At 33.7% G+C, this 14,900-nt stretch overlaps 1 protein-coding gene across 2 annotated transcripts in view; it reads left to right on the forward strand.

Annotated features, from left to right (window-relative positions):
- The window catches only part of Col24a1 (collagen type XXIV alpha 1 chain), a 391,233-nt gene that overhangs the window by 170,486 nt on the left and 205,847 nt on the right, over window positions 1-14,900 (forward strand). For both annotated transcript variants that reach the window (XR_007104846.1, XM_047523663.1), the window contains exon 20: window positions 13,302-13,355. Coding sequence is in view for 1 of the 2 variants with exons in the window: in XM_047523663.1 (XP_047379619.1) it covers window positions 13,302-13,355 (54 nt within the window). In the remaining variant the exon portion in view is untranslated. The remainder of the gene's footprint in view (window positions 1-13,301; window positions 13,356-14,900) is intronic.

Consider the following 14,900-nt stretch of genomic DNA (forward strand, 5'->3'; position numbering starts at 1 on the left):
GCCAATGAAGATTCGCTAATGTCTATTGGCCAAGACATTTTGTGTACTTGATTTTTAATACCTCTGACGTGGTACATGCTTCCTGGTGGGCATTAATGCGTGATACAAAATTCTTCACATTGTGCCTCATTTGTCTTTCTGTTCTAAAACTCTATCTCTGATCTCTCTATCTCTTTTCTGTGTCTTATCCTCCCAGACCCCCTGACCAGATGGCCATGCCATACTGCCATCTCCAAATCTATATAATTTCACTTCAGGTCATTTTCCCCCACACAAATGGATAATCTGGTATACTTCTCACAGATCTACCTATTAAATTATTTCTTTTTAATTTCCATTGTCATTCAGGATATCCATGATCATGCTTATTATGCAGTTGCTGTCCATTTTAGCTAACACCCACTTATCAATCTGACTCAACCATAAACCAGGCTTAGGTTTTTCCTCCCCTCTAGCTGTCTTCCCACTGTGTCTCATACTCATAGGTAAAGTCAGGAGAGAGGACCTGGTGTAACTCTGAGGGTTGACATGGCTGTCTGAGCTACCTATTCATAAAACTTGTGCCTTCTGGTCCTTTTTGGGTTCAGTCCTGTTTATAGCATTTCCACCTTATAATATACTGGGTGGGCATTATATGCTCTGATAGGAATTACACCCCTACATCTTTTAGGTCTTTAATGGTAGCACTAATCTGTCATCATTCCACACATACATATATACTATGACTGGGAATTATGAAGATGGAATGATTGGCTGATTCTCAGAACTCCCTGTTTAATAGGCATCTCTTTAGATAATCCAATTCTAACTAATTATTTTCAATATATCTTTTAGGGATACTGGTTATATGTCAATTACTAATTAGCAATAATTAATAGTAATAATAATAATAATATTACTGAAGTGAATTAGATGAGAACCTCTCCTCAAGGAGTTTATAGTCAAGCAGTTAGTATTCGATTCAAACAGTATCAAAGTCTCCACTATCTCTGTTTTTCCCAGACATCAGTTTCGATTAGGTGTGATAAAATAAGAAGTCAAAATTAAATAATTCCTTTGAAGTCTAGAATCAATGCAATCCTTAGAGAAAATTATAAAATAGACAAAGAATTTCTTGCCCAAGGCTTCTCCTCTTCCTTCCTATACTATTTCTCTTAGGCATGAATTCTTGTCCATCTCAGATAACCAGTGTGCTCTTTTTCATCTTATAATTTGCCCTTCTAATTTAAGTCTCTTTTTAGGGAAAGGCATTGTAAACATATTTCATTCTGAGTAGTAAATGATTAAGATTTAACTGCAGTATATTTCCCTATCAAGGATATTTACATTTCAACACTGAAGAGAAGCCTGAAACTACTGTAGTAACTCTGTGGTGCTTATTTGTGGTGCTATTTATTGAGCAGGGAGATATTTGTGGATGAGTGGAATATCCAGTGCTTTTAAAATTAATCATACCCAATGGTCATCTACTCAACCAACAAGGCAGGACAGGACTAGCCAACATTTCTGTTAGTGTCTTCTAGTCTGAAAACTCAGATATTTATAATACTTGGTTAAAGAAAAATATTTTGAAGTGTTGTCATAAATGTGAAGTATTTGCCATTGGCATTGAAGAGAACTGTTCATCATTAAAGATCATCTGAATAAATATTCCTCTAAGCCACTTCAAAGTTTTTTCCCTGTTTTTAATGTTTTAGTTATTCTAAGCAAATTATTAAATTACTGATATAATGAAGTAAATATATCTGTGCATCTAGGTCTTCATAGAATTCTAAGTATTAGAGGTTTCCAAATATAAAACATCGCTTGCTTTAAGATATAGTTTAGTTTTTCCTTACTTTTTTTGTTTTTAATACAAGCATATGGAAAATACTAAACAGGAATCTTTTCTATTTCTTTAAGCATAGTACTATCAGTTTTGAGCACTAATCCCATATGAACTCCCAGTTCTGGCCACAGACTGCCTTCTAATGTGGTAGCAGGAGAGTTAGAATGTTTGTTGATTCAGCTGTTAACTCCCCTGGGCTACTGAGATTGCCAAGTACTTGAATTTTGGATGATGTTCCTTGTAAGTGAGGCCAGTTGTTTATCAAAAAAGTGATTCAGCACCACTAATCACAGAAATGCCAGAGGTGGCCAAGCAGTGGGTTCTCTTTGACAATCAGGGTGGTCTTCATTAGAGACAGACTGAAGCTGATTTCGAGAGTGTGTTCTTATCAAATAAAAGCATGATTCTAAATGTCCATGTTAACACTTCAGAGGACTTACTGGGAATAAGGCAACCTGTGGCTAGCTGTTAGCTTATTAGAACTTAGTGTTAATGGATTCATTTTACCTAAGCAAACTACTTATTTGTTATCTTATGATATGATTTGGGTTTAGTTGAGTAATTTTGTGTTTTCAGTTTTCAATCAGAAAGTGGTGCTGAAAGAGTATGTGATAAATCAACTGGTAAAAAATTATTTATTGTGTTCCTACTGTGTGCATAGCTGTGCCCAGTAAACATTGTAAAATAGATTTAAAAATAAAATGTTATTCATAATTTAAGGAAATGAATAGTCTAGTTGGGAAAAACAGGAATATATATATAGATCGATATAACAGCATACACATGTTAATGTGAACACATCTTATGAGAAATAAGTAGTTGTTATATAGTTCAGTGATAGGAGAGAGATTAACAAAAAATGAAAGGATTGAAAAAGAATTCCCAGTAAAAAAAATGAACCTTGAGTTATATTGTTTGTGAACAAATGGCTAGAAAAGAAGAAGAATTCCAAGCAGTATAAATCACATGAGCAAAGCATCAGAGAAGCACATGATTATCTCAATAGATGCAGAGAAAGCATTTGACAAAATACAGCATTCATTCAGGTTTAGAACTCTGGAAAAACTAGTACAGAAGGAACATACCTCAACATTGTAAAAGCTACATATGACAAACCCAAGGCCAACATTATCCTAAATGGAGAAAAACTGAAAGCATTCCCTCTAAAAACAGGAACAAAACAAGGATGTGCACATTCATAATTTCTACTCAACATAGTCTTTGAAACTCTAGCCAGATCTAGTAGGCAAAAGAAAGAAATTAAAGGGATATGAATAGGAAAAGAAGAGCTCAAACTATCTCTGTTGTCCTATGACATGATTCTATAGAAGACCCTAAAAATTCCACCAGTAAATTTCTAGAACTCATAAATGAATTCAGCAAAGTCACAGGATACAAATTAATACCAATAAATCAATTGCATTCCTATACTCCAGTGATGAATCAGCTGAAAGACAAATTAGGAAAACCATCCCATTCACAATTGCCTAAAAAAATTTGTTAAGAATCAATCTAACTTAAGAGGTGAAGGATCTCTACAATGAAAACTACAGAACACTAAAGACAGAAACTGAGGAAGACCTTAGAAGATGGAAAAACCTCCCATGTTCTTGGATAGGCAGAATCAATATTGTCAAAATGGCCATATTACCAAAAGTGCAATTCCCATCAAAATCCCAATGATGTTCTTCACAATACTAGATATTAAATTATACTACAGAGCTATAGTAACAAAAACAGTATAATGTAGGCACTAAAATAAGCAAGAAGAACAGTGTAAAAGAATAGAAGATGCAGAGACAAATCCACATAAATATGGTTACCTCAGACTAGACAAAGGCGCCAAAAACACACACTGGAGAAAAGGTAGCCTCTTAAATAAAATGATGCTGGGAAAAGTGGAAATTCATGTGTAGCAAAATGAAATTAAACTCCTACATCTCACTTTGCCCAAAAATCAACTCTAAGTGGATCAAAGATCAAGACTCATAAAGCACAGAAATAAAATAAAAAATCAATAAATGAAATGGCATTAAACTAAAAAGCTTCTTCACAGCAAAAGAAACAATCAAGAACAGGAAGAGAACCAACCTAATAGAAGAAAATCTTTGCACCTGCACCTCAGATATGGCATTAATTTCCAGGATATACAAAGGACTCAAAAAGCTTAACACCAAAAAGCACAACAACAAAAACAAACTAACATACTACCCAATCAATAAATGGACAAAGGAACTGAAAAGACCCTTCTCAAAAGAAGAAATACAGTCATTCAACAAATATATGAAAAAAATGTTTAATATCTCTAGAAATTAGAGAAATGCAAATTAAAACTACACTAAGATTTCATCTCACTTGAATCAGAATGGCAATTATCAAGAATATATGTAACAAATGTTGGCAAGAATATCAGTAAAAGGGAACACTCATACCTTTTTGATGAGACTGCAAATTGGTGCAACCCCTCTGGAAACAGTATGGAGAGCCTTCAAAAAACTAGGGATGGAACCTTATATATTCAATGGTTTAAAATCAGCATACTACATTGACACAGCTACATTAATGTTTATAGCAGCACAATTCATGATAGCTAAGGTATGGAACCAATTTAGGTGCCCTTTAACACATGAATGGATAAAGAAATTGTGTTATATTTACACAATGGAATGTTACTCAGTCATAAAGAATGACTTTCTGACTTTTGCCAGTAAATGGACGTATCTGGAGAATATCATGATAAGTGAAATAAGCCAATCACCAGAAGCTAAAGGTCAAATATTTTCGCTGATGTGTGGAAACTAAAACACAATAAAGGCAGGGGGTAAGAAGAGAAGTTCAGTAGATTAGAAAAAGGGCAATGAAAGGAAGGAAGAGGGGATAGGAATAGAAGGACAGTAAAATATATCTAACCTAATTTTCCTATGTAAACCTATGAAAATACCTAAGTGAGAATTCCACACTTGTGCCCACCCAAAAGTATGGGGTTCTAATTTGAATAAGATATATCCCATGTGTGTATAATTTTATCAAAATGGATTCTACTATCTTTAAGTAAGAAGAACCATTAAGTTTTTTAATGTAGGCAATGATTACATCCCATCTCCTCATAACAATAAAAATTTGCTTTGTTAGTCACCTAACTTCCTACTCTCTGCCACAAACATACATAAAAAAGGATAGAATTTGTGAGATAAAGATTCTTTAAAATATACATTTCATGATGCTAGGAATTTTGTAATTGTTGTTCCCTAAAGTATATTCAGTACCAAGAATTGTACCTGACACATAGTAACTCTGTTGAATGAGCTAACTGATTGATATTCTTTAATTCAGACATTTAGAAGAATTCTCAATAAGACTAAAATTATATTTATCCAAAAACATGTATCAAATGATGATCATCCTGTTATCTCCAAAACAATTCTAAATCTGAGCTTCATTGATTTTTACCTGGGCTGGGGACAAGTTCAGCGAATAAATTCTATTTTTTCTCTAAAGATCTTCAAATCATTATAAAACTGTTATCTAAAACAGAATGATTATCTAAAATACCAAATACCAATTACCCCTTCTAAAAGTTTTAGTGAACTATAATTGACATCTAACAAATTGCATATGTTTAAGTTATTCAAATTAATAATTTAATAAATTTGACATGTATGAATTGTGAAACCATCACCAAAATCAACATAGTGAACCCATCCATAAACTTCCAAATTTCCTTGTTCACCTTTATAATCCTTCATTTCTGTCCTTTCTTCTCACTTCCTCCCTAGGCTACATGAGAAGTCTGCTTTTTATTACTATAGATTGTCCAAACCTAAATATCAAATAATTGTCAGAGAAGTTAATTTTAAAATTATATACTTAGTATAGTTTTATGTGATTTTTAGAAGAATTAGTGTGGACTTTCCAATTGACTTGTAGGTTCTTTTAAGAGTGATTTCAAAAATACTGTGAATACTATTTAAGAGTCTTTATTTGGAACAGAGAATATATGTTATCATAGGAATTTTATTGTCTTTGTTATTCTGAGGAGTTTCTTTGAAGAGTTTTTAGGATGCTTACACATATGGAATTCAGCTGTTCTATATTTTCTGCTCAAATATATGGAATTACTAAAGGAAAAATATATAAATAGGAATAACTGCAAAATTTCTCAACACTATCTTAATAAAAACAATCTGTTTTTGATGAATTTTTAGATCTGAAACAGCAAAATAGAATGAAAGAGAGTAAGATACCTAGATGGATTCTTTTTGTTTTTCGCATTTATTTTTCCAAAAGCTAATATTTTCTCTCTGTGGTTTTCCTCAATAGATAGAACATCTCCTTCATTTGCATGTTTACCTATGCTAAAGTTTGGATTCTATAGTTTACTTGGAAAGTGAATTTATTACTTTTGCCCTTTTAAGTATTTTTGTTAGCATTTATTGGATGGCTTATCCTCACTGAGAAAAGTTAATTTTAATAATTTTTTTTTTTTACATTCCTACTTGGACCTACCAAATTACTGATTTGACATGTATTTCCACAAATACTAGGAGACAAAATCTTAGAACTATATTCTGGATTCTTACCTCAAAACCAATTCTCCCCTTACAGAATCTCTCTTTCTTTGGATGCATTCTTTCTTGTTTGGATATGTAAAATTTCAATCCTATAGAATTTATGTGGGGGGCTTTTCAGACAAAGGGTAACTTTTGAAAATGCTTAAGTAAAAATATAATTACTCAAATATAATGCATTTTTTAGTTTGGTCATTAATTCAGAGCATCAGATATTTATTTAATTTACTATGTACTCAATACTAGACTAGGCTTTATTTAACTTTGCCCTTTAGGAATTCATAATTTACATATTGGTTTTATCTTTTATGGCTATTTTTTCCAAGGTCTATATTTATCTTTACTTTGTTCAGACTTGCAAATTATTCAAGAAATACATTTAAGCCAAGCCACACTGTGTTTTGTGTGTTTAAAGCACAAAAGACATAAAAACTAATGAGAATTGGAAATTTCCAGAAGTTTTAAATGGCCTAAGTGAAATTTATAACAATGGAATATTTTAAAGCTCTCTTACAAAATATCAGAGAAGTTTGAATTACCCAAAATGTACTTCATTTTTAAACTGTTATTATAATTTAACATGCTGATACCTCCAAAACAATCCAAAAGCTGAGCTTCGTTGATTTTATCTGGGACTAGTTCAATGTATAAATCTTTTTTCTCCCTAAAATTCTTCATATCATTACAAACTATTGCTTACCACAAGCAAATGGTTATCTTGATCAGCAGTATCAATTACCTTTTTTTTTTTTTACAGTTTTTTGAGGTACAGTTAACATATAATAAGCTGCATGTATTTAAATTGTATAGTTGGATAATTTTTCACATATGTCTAACTTGTGAACCATTATCAAATCAAGATAATGAGCTTTTCTGTCAAACCCAACAATTTCATTGTTCACCTTTTTATAATCCCTTCTTTGTATTCCTCCTGCTCCTTCCCTTTCCAGGCTACCTCTGATATGTTTTTTGTCACTGTAGATTTATTTGCCTTTTCTAAGGAAATCTTTCTATAAAAGTATTCATATTATATGTACTTTTGGGGGGCTGATTTCTGACTTCTTTTACTTAGCATAAACTTTTTTAGATTCATGCAATTGTTCCCTTTTATGCATACACCTTCATTGGTTTACTCTTTGTATTTACTTATTTGTTGATTGTTTATCCACTTACCAGTTTAACTGCAAGGACTTATATTTCAATAGAAAACAGAAAACTTATTGCTCCTATAGGAAAATTACTAAATTGTTCAATGTATGCCATAGAATTTCATATATTAACTCTGTTAGGATGCTAACTTTTGAGCTTCTGGCTATTGCCAAATAAGAAAGGCAATATTTTATTTTTATGATTTCCTAGGAAACTAATGAAATTTGCTAGTGCTTTGGTTCCCAGGTTTAGCTATTAAAAAAAAGCATGTGAATTAGTCTCCAGCCTTTAGTGATTAGAGAATAATAAAACTTTGTTTTTACTGGAGAGAATGTTGAATCACTCCTAGTGCAGCAAACAGATGTGAAGGGTCTGAAAATAGAAGAAACATTTGTATTTATTATTTTTAAATCTACTTCATTTTTCTGCCTCTTAATAAAAATTTGTGGTTAGACTATTTCTATTAAGAAGGCACCAGAAGTCAGGCTGCTCTTCCTTTTCCTCACTAAGGCATTATATTTTCAATTGTGATATGATGACTTAGCTAAGATATTGAAGCAGTATGGGAGAAAATGTTTTGACTTGTCAACATCAATGTTATTTTAAATTTTAAAAATGAATTAAAGCATCTTTATTAGATTTTTGTTTTTACTTTTCTTCTTGTATATTTTTATGCCATCATAATTTTTAAAATGGAAAGAGTAGACTCTAATATTATACTTTTAATCTGTAAACTCTCTGAACTTTTGTTGCTTGGCAAAGATGCCCATGTCCTGTAGTTTGATTTACAGTTTGAGAAGTAAATTTGAGCATTAAAAAAAGTTTCCTTTGTAGATATATGTTATCATTAAAGTTGATCCAATTAACTCTAGTTTTTATACTTTGAAATGTCTTAAAAGTCACACTCTCTACTTGGAAGTTACTCTGGTATGAATTTTTTAAATAATGAAAAAGATCTTTGGTCAAGTTTCTAAGGTATCCTATGTACAAAGGTAATGTTACTGAGCATTTCAATATACTTTTAATTTTAAAATATTTAATTTACTTGACTATGACATCAAATTTGATATCTTTTACACTGTTCTCTTTTTCTTTGACATTTTATTTCTTTTCAATATTCCTTTACTGATATTTTAACTCACTAAAGTATGAACAAAGTGCTGGGGATGTGACTCAGTGGTAGAGTTTTGCCTAGCATGCACAAAGCCATGGGTTTAGTCCCCAACACTGCAAAATAAAAGAAGGAGGAAAGAGTCACACACACATTAAATTACCTCAGTAATTTTTTCTTACTGTTTTATTGATCTGGGTGTGATGGCACATGCCTATGATCCCAGGAACTTGGGAAGCTGAGGCAGGAGGATGGCAAGTTCAAAGGATTCACAAACGTAGCAAGGCTCTAAGCAACTTAATGAGACCCTGTCTCAGTATCCAATATATAAAGGTACAGAGTAAACATTTCCATTCAGAAAAACAGGGGCATAGAAAGGAGGGACAGGACCAAAGCCCGACTGAAATCCAGCTGAGCAAACATGTCCTGTAGCTCCACATCAGGTCAGGAGTACAAGGCATAGGGATGTTCTCTTTAAAGAGCTTGTGTAGCTTCACCCCTGTGGCCTTGTTGGTTGCAGCGCAAGTGACCTTTCTGTTGACTTGTCTCTGCTCAATTCTAACAGCTTTCCTAGGACGATGTCCCACATTACTGGCATTTCTTAATCTCGGGGGTCTACACTACAGCTTTAGCTTCCTCTTCACATCTCTGCACTTTGCCTACAGGGCTGCCCACAGGGACTCTGACCCTGCTGCACCTTGCCTGGTCTCCCAGGCCTTCCTTTGAAATCTTGGTGGAAGCCTTCACGCCCCCTAACTCCAGCATCCTGCATTCCTGCAGAACCAGCTCCCGTGGTTGATACCATCTTTAGCAGTAGCCAAACCTCCAAGGACCATGGCTGCAGCAGCCTCTGAATGCATGGGTTATCGGGCATGTTGAAAAACTTCCCAGGGCTCCTTGTGCAAGGAGGGTGCGCCACTGGTCTCTTCTCAAGAGAATTTTTACTTTTACTTTCTTGAGTTTGAGATGGGTGTCATCTTGCCAGCTCCTGAGATGCCCTCAAGCCATCTTTCTTACTGTCTCTGAGCAAACTCTTCAGGATTTTTTTTTTTTTTTAAGTGCTGGGAATTTGAACCCACAGCCTTGTGCTTGCAAGGCAAGCACTCTACTAACTGAGCTATATCCCCAGCCCCAGGATTTATTTAGTGGCAGTAGTGTCTTTAACAACTGCAACTTCCCTAGCCCCGGTTTTACTCCTTCCTTTCAAATCCAAGTTTTGCAAATCTTTCTGCTCTGCTTTCTGCTCTGGATTATCACAATAAACTTGGCTAAAAGCTGTCAGCAATACCTATGCTACTTCCTGAATGCTATGCTGCCTAGACATTTCTTCTGCCTGATTAAAAAGTCCATTGCTTTTAAAATCAGCCTCAGAGAAAGTCTCAAGACACAGGCATAATGCACACAACTTCTCAGCCAGACCATAACAGGAATGGTCTCTAGTCCAAATTCCAATAGAGTCCTCCTCTGAACCCTCTTGAGCCCTTTCTTCACTGTTGACAGTCCTAGTGGCATTCTGGTCTTCTGAGTTCCCACCAGAATTGGCCATTAAGCTCTGCCTACAACAGTTTAAAGTGTTTCCAGCTGGCCCTGCTAAGCATCTCAAAATTCCTCCCACCAATTTAAAAAAAAAAAAAAAAAGCTTCTGAGCCACATGGTCAGGTTAGGTATAGCAACAAACTCACTGCTCCATGCCAATTTGTTTTAGCCAGCTATTTTGCCACTGTGACTGAAAGACCTGACCAAAACAACTGTAGAGGAGGAAAAGTTTATTTGGGGCTCACAGTTTCACAGCCAGCAGGCTCCATTCCTCAGGATTCAAGGTGAGGCTGAACATCATAGTGGAAGAGTAGAGGTAGAGGGAAGCAGCTCACATGATGATCAGAAAGCAGAGAGATCCCACTAGCCAGATACAAATATATACCCCAAAGCCACACCCCCGATACCCCACCTCCTCCAGCCACACCCCAGCTTTCAGTTAGCACTCAATCCCATCAGGTGATTAATTCACCTGAATTAAGACTTTTGTAACCCAGTCATTTCTTCTCTGAATCTTCTTTCATTGTCTCACACATGAGCTTTCGGGGGACACCACACATCCAAACCATAACATCTTTAAATCTACAAATTATTCCCCATTCCAGATTTTCCCCTTAAAACTTAGTTGTTGAAGCTTCCCAGTCATTTGACCTATGGAGTTTTGCTTAGTCTTAATTTTGTTACAGACTCATGATATAATTCTGATATTCCCTTGACCTGTGTATTTCTTGAAAATTGGTGGTCCTTTTACAGAGTCTTGACCATATTCGTTTGTTTCTTCGTTTTTGGCAAGAAAATGGTTGATAGTGTGTTCTTTCCTCAGGAAGCACATAATGTCTAGTATCTCTCTTTTCTGTGTGTGATGTTAGTAACAGTTTAAACTCAGTGCCAAATCCATTACATCATTTTTAGAATTGCAAAATGGAGTTTTTCTTACTCCATCATTTTTTTTTTATTTTTTGGCTGGAATATATCTTCTTATCTACTGTTTGGGTAATAAAGGTACAGTATATATAGGAAAGGAAGAATAAATGCTTGGTGCTTTATCTTTTTTAAAATCACTCTTCCAGATAGAGTTGGCTCCCTTTCATCCTCTAAACATGGATAGTTTTTGTTGTTATATTATAACAACAGGCTTCCTTACTTCCTTGTATTCTGATGTGACAAGGGATTCTCGGCTCATGTGGAAGATGTTCAAGCTATGAATTTATCTATGGTGGTGCTCTGAACCAATGTCTGAACTGGTTGTAAACTAGTACTAAGCAATCAAAAGTGGCAACCAGACACTTGTCTTGTATTTCCAAAGAGGTCAATCAGTTAAAAGCAGCAAAGTTTTGCCAGATTTTGTACTAGTTGCTGAGAATAGGGTTGCAAATGACACATTGTACTCAAGCAGTTTACAACCTGATGAGGAAAATAAAATAGGCCAAAACAACACATTACGTGATCATGAAAGACTTGAGAATAGTTTTTGAGTTCTTAGGGGGAAAAGAAGTATTTAAAGATGAAGTATAGCTTTTTGACTTGAAAATTGGTGGATAAGGGTAAACAGTAAATGCAGAATGAGAGAGGAACATACTGGAGAAGATACTCTGTTCAATTTTTGAAAACTCACTATAGTAGGAACTAGAGCAAAGGTGTCTTGATATAAGTTCCCAGGAATTTCCCCCTAAATAAACCAATAAAAGGTGTGTTCAAGAGAAACGGTATAAAATTATTAGGAGAAGAATCTGATCTTTTAAATATACATACATACATACATATATTAACATAGGTGAACCTGATTCCCTTTGATTAGTGAAGCAATCAACAAGTCTGTATTAAGCATATTTATAGTAACCATTCCAAAACTTCTAGAAATTCAATCTAGATGCTTAGTATATGAGGTACCACTGTCTTTTCTTTTGTCAGAAATGTCCCTAACTTAAGTTTTTCTCCACAGAATCCAAGTTTTAAATCACTTTTAATCTGTCATAGCATAGCTGTTTTAATATAGTCTTGAGGAATAAATGTCACTTTTAACTTGTTTTTCTTTTCAAATTAGCTTTGCTGCCCCATCTTACATGTTGAATTTTTTAACCCCATCACATTTATCCCTCAACTAAGCTACCTATTCTGGCTGACATTAAGATTTTATCTTCAGTCTTCTTTGCTTTTAAAGATGCTGATTCTTGTATTTTCCTTACTTTTTTGTTCATGTCAATGGAAAACACTGAAATAACTGTGTGATAAAATCAATACAAATGAAACCAAAATTATTAGCTTATTATCATTATTGAAATTGATCATACTGAATCTAATAAATCTAATTTTGAGTCATTATGTCAGCATAAATTTTAATCTACCCATTTTAGAGCAACATCTTAGGACTTTGCCCAGTATGGAGTTTATTTAACATTATGATTCACTTCTATTTCTGGAAATAATTTTAGACTGCTAGTATTATTTCTAAAATGTAAAAGTGTTATTCTTATGCAAATATGAGCATAAGTCAAAGATTTTATTAGACTCTGCCCAGTAAGATATAGAATTAAAAGTGCATTTTAGGAGCTGAGTATTTACAGACAATTAAATATGGGATGTTACAATAAGATAGTTAGATACAAAATTGATTAATACCCTGTATATTAAGCCATGTCCTTTGGTTTGGGTTTTTTTGTTTTGAACCAGACAGAAGCAATTTGTATCTCAAACTAACAAAAACTCTGCACATTCACATGTAGTTAGTATACAGTGATTCTAACATAATGAATTCATCTAATCCTCAGTGTCCTATGGGATGTTAAAAGGATATGCCACACTCCCTTTTTGCCTTATTTCCAAGTTCTTGATATTTTTTAGTAAGATTTTCATCCTCTTAAACTGGAATAGAAGATTTTCTTTAGGTCTGAGAATTGTTTGTATAACTGATAAAGTAAGTTCTGTTTTAGAACACTTTGTTTTATATTCCAATGCTAAATAATTACCTAATGTGATCTTTAAAATAATGATCTTTTAAATAATATAGCTGCTTTAAGTGGGCATGAAAGGAAAAGGATGTTTTTATATTCTTAATAAATTTAAAGTAATTTGATATGGAATAAACTCTGTCCATTTTTATATCCCCTAGGGTTTTCCAGGAGATATTGGGATTCCTGGACAAAATGGCCCTGAAGGACCAAAGGTAAAAAAAAAAAAAAAGAATAAAAAAGATTCATATGGATATCTAATCTCAATTCTCAATGAATGGGAAAAAGAAAAAGGAGCTATGAGTATCAGAACACTTAAAACATTTTTTGAGGTCAGGATTCAGGTACCTGAAAATGATTTTCCTGATTTGATATAGAATCAGATTATTAGGATAATATTTGGAATCATAAAACTCACTCAGAAAGGATTTTATTGAAGAGATGGAAAAGCACAGAAGAATTCTGAGAAGGCATAGCATACAAATAATGAATGAGATTTTCTGACCATTAAAAATCTTTAGGGCCAATAAGATATCCACTAATTAAAATAAAAGAAAACCTATGATGTCCTGGAGCCTTTACATAGCACAAAATAGCTAAAGAAACCTAATAATTTATAACTTCCTTTAATGTTATTGTGTACATATACTAGGAATTACCCATAGCAAATTTAAATACTAAGCTTTGCACCACAGGCTACCATAAAGCCTGGGCATTATAAGGAAATATGGATTGTGAATTAAGAATGAAACAATGAATCCTGGAGGATTGACAAGTTATGAAGTATGGTTGCTGTGGAAAGTGTCAATGTGAGCAGAGAGAGAGAGGAAAGGATAGGAGAAAATGGAAAAGAAATTCAATAGCTATGTTTGATAATGTGCTGTACTGTGCACTGCTTATATTAGTGTACTAGACTATATAATGCATACTGTAGTAAATGTTTTATAGAAGTTATTTCATTTAATTTTACAGAAGCATTATGAAATAGATATTACCCTGTTTTACAAATGGATAAGTTATTCACTCACAATTAAATAACTATCAAGTGGTTTACCCAGAATTTTAACACAGATATGATTGCAAAGTCTGAGCTTTTAACAGCTTAGCTTGGGGATTAAATTGTGGAGAACATTCAGTATCATGTTGAATAGTTTCTACTTTATCTTTTGGGCATCAAGAAGTAATCAAATATATTTAAATTGTTTCTTTTGTTTCAATTTCATTGATTTCAGCTCTGATTTTAATTATTTCCTGTCTTCTACTACTTTTGCTGTTATTCTGTTCTTCTTTTTCTAGGACTTTGAGCTGTAATGTTAGGTCATTTAGTTGTTGACTTTTCATTCTTTTCTGGAATGCGCCCCATGCAATGAATTTTCCTCTTAGTACCGCTTTCATAGTGTCCCAGAGATTTTGATATGTTGTATAGTCATTCTCATTGACCTCTAAGAATTTTTTATCTCCTCCATAATGTTTTCTGTGATCCATGAAACATTTAATAGCATATTATTTAGTCTCCAGGTGTTGGAGTAATTTCTGTTTTATATTTTTTCATTGATTTCTACTCTCAGTCCATTATGATCTGATAGAACACAAGGCAGTATCTCTATTTTTTTGCATTTCCTAAGGGCTGCTTTGTGGCATAACATATGATCTGTTTTCGAGAAGGTTCCATGTGCTGCTGAGAAGAAAGTGAATCCGCTTGTTGATGGATGGAATATTCTATATATGTCCATTAAGTCTAGGTTATTGATTGTGTTATT

Source organism: Sciurus carolinensis, chromosome 1 (assembly GCF_902686445.1).
Source record: "Sciurus carolinensis chromosome 1, mSciCar1.2, whole genome shotgun sequence".
Classification (NCBI taxonomy): domain Eukaryota; kingdom Metazoa; phylum Chordata; class Mammalia; order Rodentia; family Sciuridae; genus Sciurus; species Sciurus carolinensis.